General features: G+C 43.7%; 1 protein-coding gene across 4 annotated transcripts in view; it reads left to right on the top strand.

The window, feature by feature from the left end:
* The window catches only part of FAM193A (family with sequence similarity 193 member A), a 169,241-nt gene that overhangs the window by 38,465 nt on the left and 110,265 nt on the right, over positions 1–20,511 (top strand). For 3 of the 4 annotated variants that reach the window (XM_085848317.1, XM_085848316.1, XM_085848319.1), the window contains exon 2: positions 12,547–12,822. The exons of the other annotated variant lie outside the window; for it this stretch is intronic. In XM_085848317.1, the coding sequence (XP_085704443.1) occupies positions 12,547–12,822 (276 nt within the window). The remainder of the gene's footprint in view (positions 1–12,546; positions 12,823–20,511) is intronic. 4 annotated transcript variants of the gene reach the window in all.

The following is a 20,511-nucleotide window of genomic DNA, read 5'->3' as shown; positions in this document are numbered from 1 at the left end:
AATTTTTTTTTTTTTTTTTTGTCTGTAATCATGTATAAAAAATTCTGCAGAGCACAGTTATTGGAAATTTTTGTAACTTCGCATATCAGAGGCCTATAGAGGGGTGGACAGTGCGCGATGCACTCTTACAGGTACGGTTTCTTTCAGTCCAGGTCACAGTACCGAGAAAAACGTGACTCGACCGCAAGGAGGAGCACAAAATTGGGCCCTTTCAGTGCATAAAATTTTGAAGGTCAAGGTCACTTTGTCGCAAATCAGGGGAGTCGATGAAACCCTTATTTTTTTGAGTAATTTTGATGGGATCGTCTTCAAACTTCATGAGAATATAGTTCATGGTCTGGCGCTCAGCTGATTAATTTTTGGTGGCGATTGGCCTTGACCTTCATGGTTAGCGCCTGAGGTCAAACATATTTGACCCCAAGGTCAAATTTTCAAGTTTTAGGAACCATATCGTGTAGTACCTCAAATTGAACACCTCGATGAGTGTTTTCTAGATATGTCAAGCTTGAGACATTATGACGTCATTTGGTGACGTTATGAGGTAAACGCATATTTTTCATGGTTACTCTGTAGAACGATTCTCATCGGAATCTCTCGTAGGCAGATATTCCTCAAGGAGTCGCTCCTGGTGGATAGCAGCTCTGTTCACCTCAGTGTGACCTTAAAGAAGTCACACGTGGTCACCTTTTGGCAAGATACGGGTCACCCTGCGGGTGACATTGGTTTTTTTTTTTTTTCCCTTTATGTCATTCCTAAAAAACAGTAAGTTTCTTGTTTGGAATGATTCTAAGTTTCGTTTGACTGCCAGACAGAGAACCAGACAGACTAATTTTTTTTTACCTTGCTCCTCTCTGCGCATGCGTGTTCAGGATGAGATTCCATGGAATTTGCCAAATACACAGTCAAAGCACTGCTAATACTGTAGATTTGTGTTCCGATTCGTGTTCTACAGTGTTGAAAATATGAAATTAAATTCGAATTTAGTTCCTCGATAATAACCTGACGTTTGTCGACTGACAGACAGAGTGAACCAATTGCTTATCCCCACTTTTTGCCTTGTGCATGGGCGATGACCTTTTTCTAATTTACTGGGTCCAAATACAAATGAGAAAACCACCAAGTTTTTGCTATGAAGGATCTATCTTTGTCTTTATTGGAGCCCCCTCCCACCATTTTCAGTTTACCCTTTGGGGTCTTCTTCTTTCGTCCATTCTCCTCTCATACATCTTCATGAAAATTGTGTCACACTTTGATGTGCTATTTTTTAGTAAGATGAATAATTATATGTTAAAGAACACATCTGGATTATACTCTAAAACCAATAAATTATCCTCTTCCGAGATCATATTGGATTACCCTCGTAGTGTTTAACTCACCTGGAGCGTAGTTCCGGGGAGCTTATGGGATGGCGCGTCGTCAGTCCGTTCGTCCACAAATACTTTGAACTTCTTCTCTGAAACTACACACACGGTTTTGATAAAACTTTACTGCAATGTTCATCACCATGTATGTGCCAAAGTCTGTTTTTGGCATAAAAAAATTAGGCCCAAAGGGAGTCTATGGCAGTTGCCCCCCAAAATAGGTATTTGCTTTCTTCTCAGAAACGACGCATGAAATTCTGATAAAACTGGACCACAACCTTCCTCACCCATGATGTATCAAAGTTTAATGACATTAAGAAAATCGGGGTCTGGGGGTGTGTAAGCCCCCCAAAATATATATATTTGATATCTTCTGCAAAACCACACACACAATTTCGATGGAAACTTGACCCACCACCTTTATCACCTGTGATGTACCAAAGATTGTTCAAATCGTCAAAAAAAAAACAATCCATAGGTATTTACTTTCTTCTTCATTATATATTTTGTTGGTCATCCATGCCTACCAGTGGTTCCCTGGTTATCTTATCCAGCCACTACCAGGTGAGCACCCAGGGGTATTGCCCCTAAGTTCAGGTTATTAGTCATCCTGAAACTGCACTTTTTGCAGCTGGTGGTCATGTTAGTCATATGGAATTCCAGACCCACATATATACTTTGAGGTGTGAAATGTAGTCAAGAGTGATAAGAAAATAGTTCAGGATACTTTATAATGTAGAGTTAAACTGATATGTAGTCTGTTGCCCCATCTCTATTTTAAAAAAAAACATTTTTGGGGGTGGGGGTTGGGTTGTCCAGGGTGGGTAATGGTCAACTTTGTAGGATACCAACTATGGACACAACACCAGTTCATCAATTTATTATGCAATAATTAGGCCTCTTTTATGTTTCATCTGTTCTATTTGGCAGGATAATCTAGCTGGAGGTATGTGTACTTGCCTCTGAGCTGTCTCACCTGCGTTTGGATCTTGGCCTAGCGATAAACTGATTAAAATTACGTTGTTTTTTGTTAATCCCGGTGTTTATGATACAGGGTGCTTCATCAATGTCTGCCCGTTTCTCGGATTGATATTAAACTGTGCCCTGTCTGTTATTGTTGCATAGTTGGTGGATGTGAGCTCCCAAGGCGTCTTTCATGAAGAGGAGGCAAGTTATCATCGGCACCCTGAACAAATTCCAAATTCCTGCCACAACCCTTATGAGGCACTGCATTATTGGCGTCGCCGCACTCTCAGTAATGATGCGAACCAGCGGCCACGTGCTGCACACAAAATGAGATCTGTTCTATTCAACATTCATTAATTTGTATGTAATATTTTTGATGTGAACAAAGAACAGCCAATGATTTGCAGTGTTTATTCTTTGGGCCAACACTTTCCAGACATTGGGTGCTGTTGTCTGATTAAAAAAAGAGAAATTTTGTGCATGTTGAAACAACAGATGCCGTTTTACTACTTCAGTTGTTAACTCTGCCACCGAAGGTGGATGGAGGTTACATATTTACCCCTGTTTGTTACTTGCAAAATCGAATTTTTTTTCCAAGTATGTCGATGTTGTTATTCTGTCTGTCTATCGCCTGCAAGTCACAATTTTAAACCGATCTTCACGAAACTTTACATGGTAGAATTTGTCATTAGGAAGAAGTCTATTGTTTTTGAGGTCAAAAGGTCAACGTTAGCCGAAGATCAACAACTTGGGTGGTATTTCTAAAATCCTCAATTTTCATTTGATTGACTTGAAATTTGAAGAGGATTTATATTTCAGATCATTGAATTCAACTCGCCAATTATTTTTGAGGACAGCATCGACCAAAAGGTCAACATAGGCCCATGATCAACAACTGAGGTGATTGTTCTAAAATCCCCAATTTCCATCCAATTCACTTGAAATTTGAAGAGGAGTTGCATATTTGGTCATTGAATTAAACCACCAATAATGTTTGAGGTCATATTTGTTTTTTGCATTTTGCAAGTATTGTTTTTTGTTATTCTGTCTGTTTGTCTATTGGGTCGCCAAAAATAGGTGACCCTTATTGTCAGTAATTCTGTTTGTTTGGATGTTTGTTCGTTTGTCATCAGCATAATTGGTAGTAAACGTGGGCAGATTTTGACCAAACTTGGGTGGTAGGTACATCTTATGACCAAGTGCTTTGGAAGTTGTTATGGTTGCTAGGGACGCTTTTGGTTCTTTCAAAATCGGTACCATTCACGCGAAATCAATTCCGAAAGCCATTATCCCACGTAGGGTTATTAAATTTGGCACGAATGATCTACAGGTGATGCTCTATCAAATATATTCCGGTTTTTGTGATATATGGAATACTTTACCCGCAGCACCCCTACAATTAGGGTATGCGCGAAAATTGGCAAAAATTGAAGGCCCCCTAGCGACCAGGTGAGTGCATCGATACGAATGAAACTTTGCAGGTTCATGGTACTCAATGAGTACTACAACTTTGCCTCAGGACATATTGGCCGATTTCGCTTAGGTCAGGGGTCAAAGGTCAATTGGTGCAAAAATCGATAATATCCGAGAGCTGGAGGTCGGATGGTTATGCTGGTTATGACGTTATATATATGGTCGGATGGTTATGACGAGAGCTGGAGGGTTATGGTCGGATGGTCATGAAAATTCACACTAATCGTCTGGAATACATTGTGCACAAACGAATGAGCCGGATTTTCAATTTAGATCTTTGTTCACCCACAGCACCCCCTCAAACTTTGGGGAATTCCCATTTCAAACTGCATTTTCGGTACTTTTCATTCTAATGGATACCGAGTAGTTATCAGTCGATGGAACTGGATGAGATTTGATATGCATAATCTTAAGGTGATTCCCTATCCGCTATATGACATCCATTTTGCTCTATATCTTATAGTTTCCATGCTGGGCGACCCATCACCGCCTACCGGCTTGTCTGTGTGTTTGTCTGTCTGTTTATCGCCTACAGGTCAAATTTTAAACTGATCTTCACGAAACTTCACCACATGGTAGAGTTTGTCATAAGGAAGAAGTCTATTGTTTTTCAGGTCAAAGGGTCAACAAAGGTAGTTTTACCAGAAGGGGGTTGCTGGCAGACCTTGATCACCCTGCAGAAATATGGGGGGGACATATCTCAGACAGAGCGGGGAGGGGGGGGTCGAGGCCAGGGAGAAGACGGTAGAAGACAGAAAGACCACTGACCTGCCTGCGGTAAGAGAGTGAGAGACCCAAAGGCTCAGCCTCATCGCGGGAGATGTGAATAATCCTAAATGCCTTGGCTTAAACAGCGTGAAGCCGAGAAAGGTGAGAGGCGTTAGCACCAGCCCAGAGGGGAGAGCAGAACTCCACCAGGCTGCAGATGAAGGCTTTGTATGTAGTCAGCAGCTCAGGTGGGCCAAGGAAGGACTTTGCACGACGGAGGATGCCTGACTGGCTTTTGAGACCAGCTTGGAAATGTGGCTTTCCCAGGAAAGATCATGGCAGATAGTGAGACCCAGAAGCTTGAATGAAAGGACTTCTTCAAGAGGATTGTTGAGAAAGTGGATTGGGGGGGGTGGGGGTTGGGGGGGGGTTCCAGATGGTCCTTTCAGAGAGACAATGTGAGAGTTTGAGATTTGTCAGGATTGAAAGACATGTTCCATGTGTTGGACCAGCTTGTGATTTTATCCAGATCTGCAGAGAGTGAAAAAGCTGCTGCTTGCTGATCTGAGGGATGACAGATGGTATGGCAGAGGGTGGAGTTATCAGCATAGAGATAAAGAGGATTTTCCAGAGTCAGAGAGATCATTGATGAAAAGCAGAAAAAGAACAAGGCCCAGAACGCTACCTTGAGGCACTCCAGCCTGGACAGGAAGAGGGGATGAGAGAACTCCATTAAGGGCCACATGGTGATTGCGACAGAAGAGGAAGTCTGCGAGCCATGAGTGGAGATGAGTGGAGGTTTGGTGTGTGACAAGAATGAATTGGTTAGATTTTGGTGAACATTGCATTTCCTGATACCAGAAGTTTTTTAATGCGATTCGTCACCCTTGAGAGATAGAGCTAAAACGATGTTTTCCACAATATTTCGAGTTTGGTTGCGGTCCAAATCCAGATCTTGCGTATCAGTGGAATACAAAATGTAAACGTTTCAGCCTGGTCGAGGTATGTGTTCCACCGAGTGCCATTCTAGTTTGAATATTTAATTGTTCATTGAAAAAATAAAGAAAGAATTCCAAGTCATGAGGAATATTCTTTAGGATGTCTCAATGACAATGCTGCCTCATTGATATTGACTACTTGACAGGACAGGATTTGACTTGAAGTACTGTCGGACCCTGACATTCTTGGTTCATAAAATTTGATCTCCTTCTACATTAGTGACCCTGTGCTTTACGTATTCGTGGTTTTTCGCGGTCGTATTTGTGGGTTTTCACGGGATTTTTCATTTTTCCTTGATGAATCACTAGCCGCCATTAACCTATCTCCCTTTTTCCTCATTGAAACAATGCCCCGACATTTGCGGCATTTTTCTGAAAGTATCCCCTGTGAATGTGGGGGTCTGACAGTATTGCTTTTATCTATCTTTCAGCTCCAGGGTTGTTTCGATGCATTCACTCTCGTAATGTATCGATTTCATCTTTAATACCTGGGTGTTTTAACCTGTAGGTTCCGTGATACTGTCGTCACTGTTGCACTTCCTGATGCAGTGTCTCAGGATCGTGGAGGAGCAATTAATTATGTGGAAATTGTTTAGTTTATAATTTTTCAGGACTATTTAACCAAAAAATCAGATTCGGTTTGGTAATGGTCAGAGCGTACGCTCTGAGTCTGGGAGGTCAGCAGTTTGAACCCTGACTGGATCATACAAAAGACTTAAAGAAAAATCAGGTTTGTGCTGCTTACTTGTTTGACGTTCAGCATTTAAAAAGGATGGAACATGGACAAACAACGTATGTTGGCAACCACTTCACATGCTTGATGAACCAAATGGCCACCTCCCGCATTTAAGTTCCTTGCCAGGGAACTCTTTTATATATATATATATATATATATATATATATATATATATATATATATATATATATATATATATATATATATATATATATATATATATATATATGATTTAAATCCTCCTCCAAACTTATGCTTAAAACTGTTTTTTGCAATGGTTGAGTGTGACAGCTGCAGCTCTGCTCGAGCAAATTTGTAACTCACAGCTGTGTCCACAGTCCCCTGTAACTTTTCTCTGAGAAAATATTATCACTCTGGTGATGCTGACACAGTCAAACATGCAAGTGCATGTAAAGACGGCATTCGAGGTGGCAAAACTGTGTGTTGGATAATGTGCATCACAAGTGGGGTAGCATCACGTGCAAATTGATCAATGGCTCCATGGTTGCTCCGGTTGAAATGGTGTTCCCTCGTGTGATTTGTGTTTGGAGCCTTGCTGTGCTTGAGACATCCTGTGGCAAATACTGTCTGGCAAATTGTTAAATATCATTCAGGCTTGGACAGAGGTTGTTAACTCGTACTGTCTGTCAATTTGTGCTCACACTACATCTTCAGGAGAATTTGGGACTTGCACATATCCAGGCCCATATTGTGGGTCACATTAAGTTTTTGGCATTTCTTAGTTTGTTGCATTCCAAAGAGCTTCAAGACTTTAATATATATATATATATATATATATATATATATATATATATATATATATATATATATATATATATATATATATATATATATATATATATATATATCTTTTCTGCTGGTGTTTGCCAAAGATGAAGCGATGTTTTGTAAATATCATTTATGCCTGTGCATTTTAAACTATTGTAACATGAACGAGCAGAGTACCCACCCTACGGGCGATCTTTTTCCAAACATGCAACACGTTCTTCTGACGTGTACCTTTATTTGGGCGGTGTGTTGGCAACTAACAGAGCTCTTTATATGCAAAAAACCCCCCCGGGTTACGTGCATGAAGCAAAAACATACCCACTGCTAATAATTCAAAACGCCTTACTGTCCTGGAAAACGTCGGGACAAGAATACTGCACTGTAAATGGTGGAGACTTGTAATACCCTCCCCCACCTGGAGGTGATGCGACACGATACATATTTACCTTGAGAATTTGCGTCCCCTCCCCCTCCCTCCAAGACAACCAGCAAAGATAAAAATACCTCGATAAACTAATTGGGGTCATGCTTATCCTATGTAGCAAGTCTGGATGCAATAGGCTCAGAACTGTAGGAGGAATGGCATGCCAAACACACACACAAACACTGCTCCGTGAATTATTGTAAGGATGCTGCTTGTGATTTTTATTTTTATTTTTTGTACATTTACAATGCACCACGAAGAAAACAATTTTATTTGTCAAATCCTGAAAATGAACACTCGCAAAGGTGTTATCGCTGTGCAAGAATGAACTTGTGCTTGAGGGCAAAGAGGAATATCTATGTTCTTGTTCAAGTAATGTGGGATGATGGGAGAGAGTAAGAAAATTCGAGAGTGAGAGTATATGTATATGTGTATATATATATATATATGTATGTATGTCAGGGAGAGGGAGGAGAGTGAAGAAGTGGAGGGGAAAAGAGAGAGGAGGGGGGGGGAAGGGAAGACCATGTGAGGTGAGAGGAAGGGAAGGTAGACATGCGGTGGAGCATTAATTACGATTCATTCTCTCACATTAAAATGCTTCTGCATAGAATAACAGTGCAGATGGAAACAAAATAATGTCTGAAATCCATTTTCTCCCCTGTCACAGAATAAATACGGCCCAGAGACTAACACCTCCTAGACCCGTCTAAACATAACCAGAGACAGACAGCACAGGGACAGAGGTGGGTGTGGGAGGAGGGTACTCTCGCTCATTGTGGCGGAGCACGAACCGCTCGCCCGTTTTGGGCGTCCAACACCTCGTCCAACACATCGTCCAATACATGGAACATGCATGAACCGCTCGCCCGTTGTGGCGGAGCGCGGGCCGATCGCCCGTAGTGGCGGAGCACGAACCGCTCGCCCGTAGTGGCGGAGCACGAACCGCTCGCCCGTAGTGGCGGAGCACGAACCGCTCGCCCGTAGTGGCGGAGCACGAACCGCTCGCCCGTAGTGGCGGAGCACGAACCGCTCGCCCGTAGTGGCGGAGCACGAACCGCTCGCCCGTTGTGGCGTGGCACGACAAAAGTGTTTGCAGTGAGTGCACGATTCGCTCAGAATTACGTAGCCTGGGACCGTTATCGACTGTAGGGTGCTCTGCAAGTGGCTTAAGCACTCAAGCAAGCACTCCAATTTTATAGTTGATTAGGAACAGCTGGCCAGCCTGTTGCTGCAAACCATATAGGATTCCTTTAACTTTGAAGTGGGGGCTTCACTGCACCCATTGCAGTCAAAGAAATTTAATGAATTCCTCAAATAATGACTTCATCCACAAAATAGTTACTGTTGAATGTAAAATATCCCTGGAGACATTGCAAAGTTCAATCGCCTGAGAAATAAACATTGCAGATAATCCGCCATGTTGCCTGCTTGTTTGTGCACTTGTCATGTGGTACATCGATTCATGGTCCACGCAAATGTTTTAACTTTACTTTAAAATGTCTGTTTTCACCAGATTTGCTTTGATTCACTGTAGAATCCCTCGAAAACCTTCAAAAATATGCACAGATCTGGCAGACACTGGATAAGCAGTCCCTCTGGGGGACAGGGCTCGAGGTCTCGCAGTGAATGCATTAAATCATATACAGTCGCTCAATAAAGCTGGTTAATTTTGGCACATTCCTAAATTTTTTGTTCACTCATTATAATTCTCCAAATAGCGGAAAAAGGTAAGTTTAATGCTTTGGAAATTTCACATTTTCTTGTGTAGATATCGAGGAGGAGGGAACATAGCCTTACTTGGTTGAAGTAAATAGGCATTTGGGATTTGGTATAACACTCGTTATTTCTTTAAATTATCGGATTTCACTCCAGATTTAAAGTCCGGACGATATCCTATCCTCAAAGATCGGAATTTATAATATTTCGATGGTATACTTTAATTAGCCTGTGAGAGTAGATCGTCAAAAATTGCCTCATATAATGCATAAAATCGCTGGAAGCTCCTAATTTGAAAACTATAGTACTTCCCAAAGTGATGTAAACAGCGACTTGTATCTATCATCAACAGCCATTCGATAATATGAGTGAGGAAAGTGAAAAAATTTACTTTATCGTTAAGAAATCGTTGCGGCCCATTCCAAGTTGAGGCATGGTTGAGCTGGCCAAAAATCATGGCAGCTTCAGACCCCAGTGGGGTTACCCAGGAAGCGCCTCAAGACCCGACAGAGAGCAGTGACCGAGGATGCGCCTGATAAAGGAAATAATTAAATAAGGCCGTTAATTATCTTCAAAATGGGTGTTTTAATTAAGCCAAACACCCAATTTTCACTCTTGCACTTCCTTGGAGTTTTCTTTGTATGCATGCAAAGTTTCAGGCTGCAAGGTTTCATGGTTTTGGAGTTATGGAGGATGGAGACAGACAGACACACACACACACATTTATTTATATCGATATATGATTTGGTATTTTTTATATGCGGGTGAGTGTCCGTGTGTGATAGTTCTTGTTTTTGTGTTTCCGGGGCACGAACATGGCTGGATTGTAGGTTGCGTTATTGGTGGAGTTTTGCTGATCGATAGTCAATGAAATTAAAGAAATTAGATTAGCTGGAGTAGTCCTACTCAATAATTGGTACTGTCGTACCCCGCTATTCTTGGACCACGGGTATTCGCGGGTTATAAAATGCGACCTGCTTCGACATTCACAGCCCTGTGCTTCGCATATTTGCAATTTTTTTCTTCACTTTTTTGCCTTTTTTGGCAGGCTTATTGGCGGTTTTGTTCACATTTTCGCGGCTGTATTCGTGGTTTTTCTTGAGAGTTTAGATTTTGCCTCCTGAATCACGAAGTGCCAGGAATCTATCCCCTCTTTTTCATTGAAACAATGCCCTGACACTCGCGGATTCGACATTCCTGGCATTTTGCAGGAATGTAACACCGCAAATCGCGGGTTCCGACAGTATAGAGAAGGGAGACTCCCCACAGCAAAAGAACCAGTACTGGCTGAACGGAAGGAGCCATACATGCTTGTGCACTGTACTGCAATACTACCCGGGACAGTCCGAAATGATTGGCAAGATAGTACGCAGCACATGGATTGGTGTGGCACACAAGCCTCTATACACCATCCATAATGTCATTTCAAAATTAAAGGACAAGGTGTCAACTGGTGACAAATCAGGAGTAGTTTACCATTCATTATGCAGAGATTATGACCACTTCTACATTGGTGAAACTGTTAGGGTGAGTCTCGATGAGTTAGGCTAGATGAGTATGAATGAAACTCATAAGGCTAGATGAGTATGATAGAGCAATTCGGCTTTGAAAGATGACACAATCAGCCATAGCGTGTCATTGCCTGCAATCTGGCAATAAATTTGACTTTGATGGGACCCGTGTCCAAGACATGACATCCAATAAATGACAGATTCATAACTGGAGGCATGGCATGTCAAGAGCTGAGAGGGTGGTCTAACTGGGAAGGCTGTGGCCATACCCACACAATACATACCTCTGAAACGAATGGAAAAAAACTGGATGGTGCAAACAGTTGGCTGAGGTGAGCAACAAACAACAACACTTGATACCTAACACCATGCTCACACATGCACAGCACTCAACAGAAACTCGACCAATCACGCATCCCACACATCATGTCCAACCCAGACATGAAACAAGCCATGTTCGTGCCCCGGAAACACTAAAACAAGAACCAGCGCACACACGCGCAATCACCCCCATATATGCAATACTAGATCACGAGTGAATAATAAAAAGGACAGTGCAGACCATCATTGATGTGATTGATGTTTATTGCTCATGTTTGGGCAAAATAGAAACGCCCCTCACTTAACCTCCCGCACCGGCTCATAACCGGAAATAAATTGTTGCCTGTGACATAAAAGCAGACATGTTCGGAGTCTATTGGCCTGAGGAAGCTCGCTGGGAAGCAGGTGAAACGTCGTCTCAGAGTGAATTGGCTCTTGCTTGGTCATTTCTAGATCAGCAGAGTAGATGTGGATCCTTTTTGGTTGGATGTGCCTTTTTTCCTTTAAATATACTATGTTTTTACAGTGTGTATATATATATATATATATATATATATATATATATATATATATATATATATATATATATATATATATATATATATATATATATATATTTTTTTTTTTCACGTATATGTTGTGTATGTACTTTCATATTTTATGCACTTTGTGTTTCATTGATTTGCAATAATAAATTGCACTGTGACGATTTGCCAACATTGCTTTATTTTAATTCCAATTAGCATATCTTACCCTTTGTATAACCTACCCATTACTTGTTTTTTTTTTGTTTCATTTATCTTTGGTATAATACCCTTTATTCCATCAGTGTGACATGCTGATTACACCACATATTATCAGACAGCGAGCCGTGTGCAAATTATGTTTACTGGCGAAGAACCCGCCCATACGTACATGTTCGTTCTCCCAGAATTGGAGTGTTTTATTAAGACAGCACTTGTAATACCAGGATCCACAAAATGCCATATAGAGGACTAGCATTTGGGTGCTTCTCCCAACCTGAACCCCTGGTACTGATTTTTGTTTCTACGTAAAACCTTCCCGTGAGCCCCCACCCCCAACCCCCCCAACTTGCATATCTAATATGTTGATGAACCCCTATAGAATGGAATAGAATATATTTTGTAATGTATACTTTTTAGGATGGTTGATGATGATGTTATATATATATAGATATCAGTGTGACCGCTCCTCATTTTCATAAATGCCAAGGTGAGCCAATGAAAAAAGCGAAGAATTCACAAGGTTTCGGAAAAGCGATGATAATAGAAAACCCTTACGCCAAGAAAACCTATAGAAAACCAAGGTGAACAACGAATAGCCAAGATCTTGTGAAAAAAGCCAAGGAGTGGTCACACTGATATATATATATATATATATATATATATATATATATATATATATATATATATATATATATATATATATATATATATATATATATATTTTGCTTTAGCTTTTTCTTGCTCTCCATTGACATTTGAACCAATCTTTGTCACACACCTATCTACCTCTGAAGGTACCATTTTCCTTCAGTCCACTGCAGCCAGGCTATTCTGGCTCATGGCGTTGCCTCCTCTGCCGAGCTGAAAGCCCTGGAAGTCTCCCTGTTGTGAGCTCTGAAAGCCCTGTTGCAGCAGGCGGACAGCAGGTTGCCATTCCGACGACTCTTCCCGATAGCGTGGGCACGTCTCTGGGTGCTGGACTCTTTCCTTCACCATTGTGGGTTTGCCAGGATTGTCGACACCGGTTTGAAGAGAAGCAGTTGCTAGGAAGTCTGCAAATGGGTGCACAGGTGGGCTTGTTAACTCCACCACCAAAGGTGGATGGAGGTTATGTTTTCACCCCTGTCTGTTTGTTTGTTTGTCTGTCTCTCTGTGAGCAGGATAACTCAAAAAGTTTTGGACAGATTCGGACGAAATTTGGTGGAAAGGTTGTGTGTTACAACAGCAAGCTTTTTTGCTTTTTATTAATGTCTGGATTCAGATCTGGCCAATCAGTGGGATGCCAAAAATAAATTGTTCAGCCTGGTGGAGGTATGCGCACTACTGAGTGACGTTCTAATTTGTTGCTGATTGTCTGTAACGATGATTCTCATACCAAAGCTTTTCTGAAGCTCCTTCCTGTACTGAATGATTTGTCATCGCCTTTGATTTACAATTGGATATGAGGAACAGAAAGAATATGAGGAGAAAGATTGTTCCAGTGGGAAGGAGCAGAAAGGGAAAATGTTTTAAGGGGTGATAAAGCAGTTTTAGTAATGGAGAGCAATGTATGGTCGAGTGAGAGGTAGAACGGTTTCAGGAGGGAAAAAGGAGAGTTAAATATTCAAGTTTGATGAAAAAAAAAATGTTGGGCTGGCTTACATTTCCAAAAAGTAATGAAACTATGTTGTGGCCATTACATAGTGACTAAATTCCACACCATTTATACATAGCAATGTGTATGAGCAGGATCACCATGTGAGCCATTATCCCATATTTGTCAATTTGGAAACCTTGCAACTGCCTTCCTGATGTGTGTGTGTGTGTGTGTGTGTGTGTGTGTGTGTGTGTGTGTGTGTGTGTGTGTGTGTGTGTGTGTGTGTACACACACACACACACACACACACGTGGTATTAAGGGTGGGGGTGGGAGGGGGAGAGAGAGAGGAGGCAGGAGGAGGGGGTGGGGTAAGAGCGAGAGGGGGAGGGGGAGGTGAGTAGAGCTATGCCACACTAAACGTTGCTGTACTGTGGGAGAGAGAGAAAGTATGGGAAAAAAATAAATAAGAGAGAAAGGTTAGGGGTGGAGGTAGTGTTAGTAAAGAGAATGATATGTTATGCTTAATGACCGAACACACACACACACACACACACACACACACACACACACACACACACACACACACACACACACACACACACACACACACACACACACACACACACACACACACACACACACACACACACACACACACACACACACACACAGTCAAAATTCCGGAAACATCGGAAAGTTCGTTTGTTTTATCACCTTTACAATGTTTCCGGACTTTTGACTAACGGTGTGTGTGTGTGTATATATGTACACACACACACACACACACACACACACACGGTATTAAGGGTGGGGGGAGGGAGAGAGAGAGAGAGGAGGAAGGGGGAGGGTAAGAGCGAGGGGGTGAGGGGGGAGGTGAGTATCGCTATGCCACACCATACGTTGCTGTACTGTGGGAGAGAGAGAAAGTGAAAAAAAAAAAAATAAGAGATAAAGGTGAGGGGTGGAAGTCGGGTTAGTAAAGAGAATGATATGTTATGCTTAATGACCACACACACACACACACACACACACACGCAGTTACACACACACACACACACGCAGTTACACACACACGCAGTTACACACACACACACACACACACACACACACACACACACACACACACACACACACACACACACACACACACACACACACACACACACACACACACACATACACACACACACCCATCTCAACAGCTGTACACACAACGACACAACAGAGTTTGTAAAGTAATCCGCTGGCACATCTGCAAAAACTGATATTCCAATTCCAGAAAACTTGTGGGACATGAACCAAAGTAATCGCTGAAAGCATGGAAGTACCTACCGCTCATGTACGACCTTATGATCCCGTCGAATGTGAACATCGAAAACAAAGCGTTGCGATAAGATATCATACTTCGATACAAAAAAAAGAGAAGAAGGCATTGCTAAGTGAGGGGTTAATAGCAGTGATTTTGGACAAAACAATGTAGAAATCAAGAAAATGACCAAATACCAAGACCTCAAGAATTAAGTGAAAAGAACCTTGGCATACAATTGGCAATCACCGACCGTCATATTAAACGTACACCTCCTGGAGATGCCCAAAATGTGAAATATGTCCGAATTGAACAAATGATCACTTTTCTAGGGGTCGGAACTGCATGTAAGTTTGATTCTGGAGCTTAAATTTTGTAATTTTCCTGAATTTAAGAGATACTCGTGTTGATCGCATGTGCGGAAATGAACTAAAGCAATGAACGCTGAGTCTCCAGGTGTTTATAAGCATCGTAATGTACGCAGAGATTTGTAGCTATGATGAACAAGCATTCGATAATATGAGAAAGGAAAGTGGAAAAAAATAACTTTACCGTTAATAAATCGTTGTGGCCTTTTCCAAGTCAAGGCATGGTTGGGCAAGCCAAAAAACATGGCGGCTTCAGACCCCAGTGAGGTGACCCAGGAAATGCCTGACCCCAAAGAGCGAGATGGCCGAGGATCTCCTGATGAAGGATATAATTAAATAAGGCCGTTGATTATCTTCCAAAGGGGTGCTTTAATATACCCAAACACCCAATTTTCACTCTTTCACTTCCTTGGAGTTTTCTTCGTATGCATGCAAAGTTTCAGGCTGCTCAGGTCAGGTCAGGTATGGGAGCATGTGCCAGAACAGCGCGTCGCTGCGTCCACTTTCCGTCTGGCCATCCCCCAGGCAGATGCCAGGCCCATCCCCATCTCCTTGAGATGATGGTCAACCTGCTGCAACCATGAGGCACGTGGTCGGCCCACTGGCCTCCTCCACTCATGAGACTCCCTCGCTGAGAGAATCTGGTGAGCAGGATCAGCGTCAGGAAAACGAGCCACATGTCCATACAGCCGCAACTGACGCTCACGGACTATGCAGGTAACAAATCTCATCCGAGTCTCTCTCAGCAACCGCTCGTTGGACACAAAATCCGACCAGCGATAGCCAAGGATTCTCCGAAGAGACCTGGTACCAAAGGAATTAAGTCTCCGTCTCAGATCCTTGGTCAGAGTCCAAGTCTCGCATCCATAGAGCAAGACTGGAAGTACGAAGGACCTGAAGACTCGGACTTTCGTCCTCCCGCACAGGTACCGGCAGCACCACACCCCATGATCCAGTGAATCCATGACTCCCCAGGCCCGACCCAGACGTCTATTGACCTCTGACTCACAGCCAGCAGAGACATGAATATCACTGCCAAGGTAAGTGAATCTCTCCATGACCTCAACATCCTCACCACAAACAGACACAGACAGGACAGCAGCATCCAAGATGTCACCGAAAGCCTGGATCTTAAGGCCCTGTCACACCTTGACGTTTTAGGCAGCTTATGCCGATTTTTGGAAAATTTGTCTAAAACGCTGGTACACGTTGAATACGTTATGGGTAAGTTTTGATAACATTGAGAGCACGCTAAAAAACATTGCCATACGTCGTTGTACGCTGGCTTTAAACGTTGTACTTTTCGGTTGTCCTCAACTTTTCCTTGCTTGAAATTTTAAGACTTTTGCCAGCGTATGACTCACACGTTCCGCATAATGCTGGCCATTAGTTGTAGGCACGTCACGCGATCGTTGACACGCGTCGACACACGTTACTTGTGAGTTACTCATAAGTCGAAACATGTCGAGGTAATGTTTAGCGTACCCGAAACTTATTTCTAACCGATGAGTAACGTGTTGTACTCACGTTGCGCGATCGGTGACACACATCGACACACGTTACTTGTAAGGTGCTCATAAGTCGAAACACATCAAGGTAATGGTTAGCGTCAGTGTTCCAGACTCCCTGGTTTTATTTTTTTTATTTTTTATTTTCTTCCTTCCTTCGGTATGATGGTGATTTTGACACTTCGATTTCTAGTGTGGTTATAATATAATATAATTAATAGGCTGCCGCTCAACGATTTAAATCATAACCGCATTGTACACTGAACACCGTCATACCAAAGAAAAAAAAAAAAAACGGGAGTCTGGAACACTGACGCAAACTATTACCTTGACGTGTTTCGACTTATGAGTACCTTTCAAGTAACGTGTGTCGATGTGCGTCAACGATCGCATATCGTGCGTACAACTTATTCCCATCGCATGCGGAGCGTGTGTCATGCTGCAAGTACGTCGTAAAATTTTCAACATGTTTAAAATTACAAGACGTACTCCACCTACTACGACGTATGATAGCGTACTTTAGCGTTTTATTCACGCATACCAAACTTACCCATACCGTATTCGACGTGCGCCAGCGTTTTAGACGCATTTTCAGAGGTCGGCATAACCTGGCAAGATCGCCAAGGTGTGACTGCGATGTTGACACTTCCATTTCTCCGGCGGTTATGATTTGAATCGTTGTGCGGCAGCCTTTTAATAACCTACGCCACGTCATCCTCAGCGATGCGTGCAGCGCGCTATGCCTAAGTTAGACTATCGTTGGGCATAGGTTGTGAAGGCCAACAACAGGTTCAGCATTCGTTGGTATAAGTTATCTATAACACAACGAAACGTTCAAAGTCCGTTACTAATACGTTGTGCATAAGACCAAGTCGTTATGAATACGTTCGAATCTTTAAAAAAAAACATCAAAAGTTCAACGTAAGCCAGCGTTTTACGTACATTTTAATACGTTGCCATTGCTGGCTAAAACGTCAAGGTGTGACTGGGCCTTTAGTTTTGACCCAAGAAACCCGTAATCCCAGCGGCTCCGACTCCTCATTCATCACCTTGAGGGCCCCCAAAAGGATATCTAAAGTCTCCGCAAAGATGACTGCATCATCTGCAAAATCAAGGTCCGAGATCTTGACATTCCCAAACGATGCACCGCAGCTTGATCTCTCCGACATCCTCCCTAAAATCCAGTCCATACAAGTGCTGAAAAGTGTGGGGGCCAGTACACACCCCTGACGAACTCCAGTAACAACTGGAAATAAGTCAGAGATGGTACCACCACACTTCACAGCACTCTCAGTACCAGAGTGGAGTTCAGACATCAGATTGATCAGTTTTGGTGGCACCCCACGAAGACCAAGAATCCTCCAGAGGACATCCCGATTCACTGAATCGACCGCTTTACAGAGATCAACATAGGCTGCAAGCAGCCCCTGCCGAAACTCTCGTCTGCGTTCGGTGAGGACACGAAGTGCAAGGATACGGTCAATCGTTGACCTCTTTGGTGTAAAGCCTGACTGCTCTGGACGCTGATGCTCAAGCAGATGGTGGCGAACCCTATCAAGAATTATCCGAGCAAAGACCTTGCCCGGCACTGAGAGCAGTGTCACCCCTCGGAAGTTGTTGCAGTCTTGGCGATCACCCTTCCCTTTCCAGAGATGAACAACAAGGCCCCTCTTCCAATCAGTTGGGATGATGCCTGTGTTCCAAGCAGAGCACAAAACGGCATGCAATGACATGAGTGCAGCATTTCCACCAGCCTTGAGAAGTTCAGCATGGATGCCACAGATCCTTGGAGCTTTGCCCCGTTTCAACCGGTTCACCGCAGCCCGTGTTTCCACAAGCAAAGGTGGACCACAGTTGATTCGAGGGTTAGCAACAGGGATTGTAACACCCTTGACGTCCAACTCGACAGCTGGGGGATCAGCCCGATACAACCGCTCAAAGTAACCGGCCCAGCGGGCCTTCACTTCAGACTCCTCTGTCAAGAGCCTACCACTCTCTGCTCTAACTGCAGTGCTCCGAGGGATGGGCTTGGATGAACGCAATGCGCAAATTCCCCAGTAAGCGGGACGAGAATCACCTGTCCACAGGTGATGCTCTACCCCCTCACAGATTCCTCGCACATAGGCCTCCTTGTCCACCCTCAGTGCACGTTCAGTTTTATGCCTCAGCTCCCTGAACAGCTCAGCTCTGCCATTCAGCCTGGTCCTGCGACTCTGGTCAATGGTATCCAGTGTCCCTTGAGAGACAAAATTCTTCTTTGCCCAGCGGTGAGTTCCAAGACATCCACCGGCAACATCAAGGACGGTGGTCTTGAAGGCACTCCACAACTCTTCAGGACCCCCCAAAGCACCCAGACCCCCCAAGTGTCCACTCAGCCTGTTCGCAAACTCCTTAGCTACTCTCTCATCCCTGAGCATGCCAACATCTAGCCTCGGCTGGGATGGAACCATTCTCCAGGATTTAAGGTGCAGCTTTAGAATTGCTACAACAAGCCTGTGGTCAGTATTGAGGAACTGAGCACTCCGGTAGACCCTGCAGTTCTGGATCATCCTCCAACGACCGTCAATGAGGACATGGTCAATCTCCTTTGCCACACCGCCAGCGTTGGAATACCAAGTCCAGTGATGAGCTTGTGGGCGCTGAAACCATGAACCGGCCACCCTAAGTACATGACTTCTTGCAAAGTCAAGGAACTTAGTCCTATTCTGGTTCATAGTTCCTCACCCATGGGGACCAACACACACCTCATAACCATCCCTATCAGTTCCATTCGATGCATTGAAATCCCCCAAGACTAGAAGTGTATCTCGTCTGGGGCACTGATCAACCACAGACTCGAGTGTGGCGTTGAATGTGTCCTTCACGGTGAGATCACTCGCCTCAGTCGGAGCATAAACAGAGACCAGGGAAATGACACCTAAGGAGTGACGAATCCTTAATCTCATAATACGCTTGTTGACCGGTGTTACCTCAATTATCATTGGGGTCAGCTTATTGGACACAGCCACAGCAACTCCTTGGGTATGGTAACCATCAGAGCGACCAGACCAATAGTAGGTGTAACCACCCACCATTATCTCCCCGCAATCCGATCTCCGAACCTCAGATAGAGCTGCAATCCCGATGTCCAAACGCTTGAGCTCAGATGATAACAGAAACAGGTGATCATCCTCTGAATGATAGGACATTCCAGGCACCCACCCGAAGGGACCGCCTCAGGTTAACTAACCCAAGGAGACCGCCGTCTGGTGGACGACACCTCAGCACCACTCCGACACACTCTCCCGCAATCTGACCCAGGGATGTTACCCCGTGGTTTCCCTCCTATCATCAAAGATTGGGGGTCCCGAAGGCTTTGCCCCAATCCCATCATCCGGTGAGCTGCCCTGCGAAGGGAAGCTGCACAGGAGGTACTCCCACGGAGTGGGTTTTCAGATTTTTTTTGCGTTTTTGTGTTTTGCGGAATGAAGGGTTTTACGGTGGCAGGAGTGCAAATCCTGCCACCAACCCCCTAATAAAAAAGTAACCCAACTGCAGGAGGACGTCCGCAGACACAGTTGGGCACTAAATATTGATGGCCGTTGGCTCACAAGGAGCTCCTCTGCCCTTTGACAGGTTTTGTTTTTAATCCTGCTGGGTGTTCATATCCAAACACCCTCCTCACCAGACAACCTGGTGGGGGAGACGGTTTAGTCGCCGACAACCCGACCATGGAACAGGTTAGTACAGGTTTACATGGTACCTGTAGCAGGTCACTGATCTAACCTGACCTGACAACCAGGCTGCTCGGTTTTGTAGTTTTGTAGTTTTGGAGTTATGGAGTTATGTTTTATGCCTTCCCTCCTTTGTCAGGTCAGGCCAGATTAGATCTGTGACTTGCAACAGGTATCATGTAAACCTGAACAAACCTGTTCGTTCCATGGTCGGGTTGTCGGCGACTAAACCGTCTCCCCCACCAGGTTTTTAGATCCTCGTGGAGGATCTCTAAGTCTTACTCAC

The sequence above is a fragment of the Eptatretus burgeri genome, chromosome 12, assembly GCF_056783735.1.
Source record: "Eptatretus burgeri isolate ZD-2024b chromosome 12, Ebu_testis_v1, whole genome shotgun sequence".
NCBI classification, from domain to species: Eukaryota; Metazoa; Chordata; class Myxini; order Myxiniformes; family Myxinidae; genus Eptatretus; species Eptatretus burgeri.
This window is presented reverse-complemented; position numbering and strand designations above follow the sequence as displayed.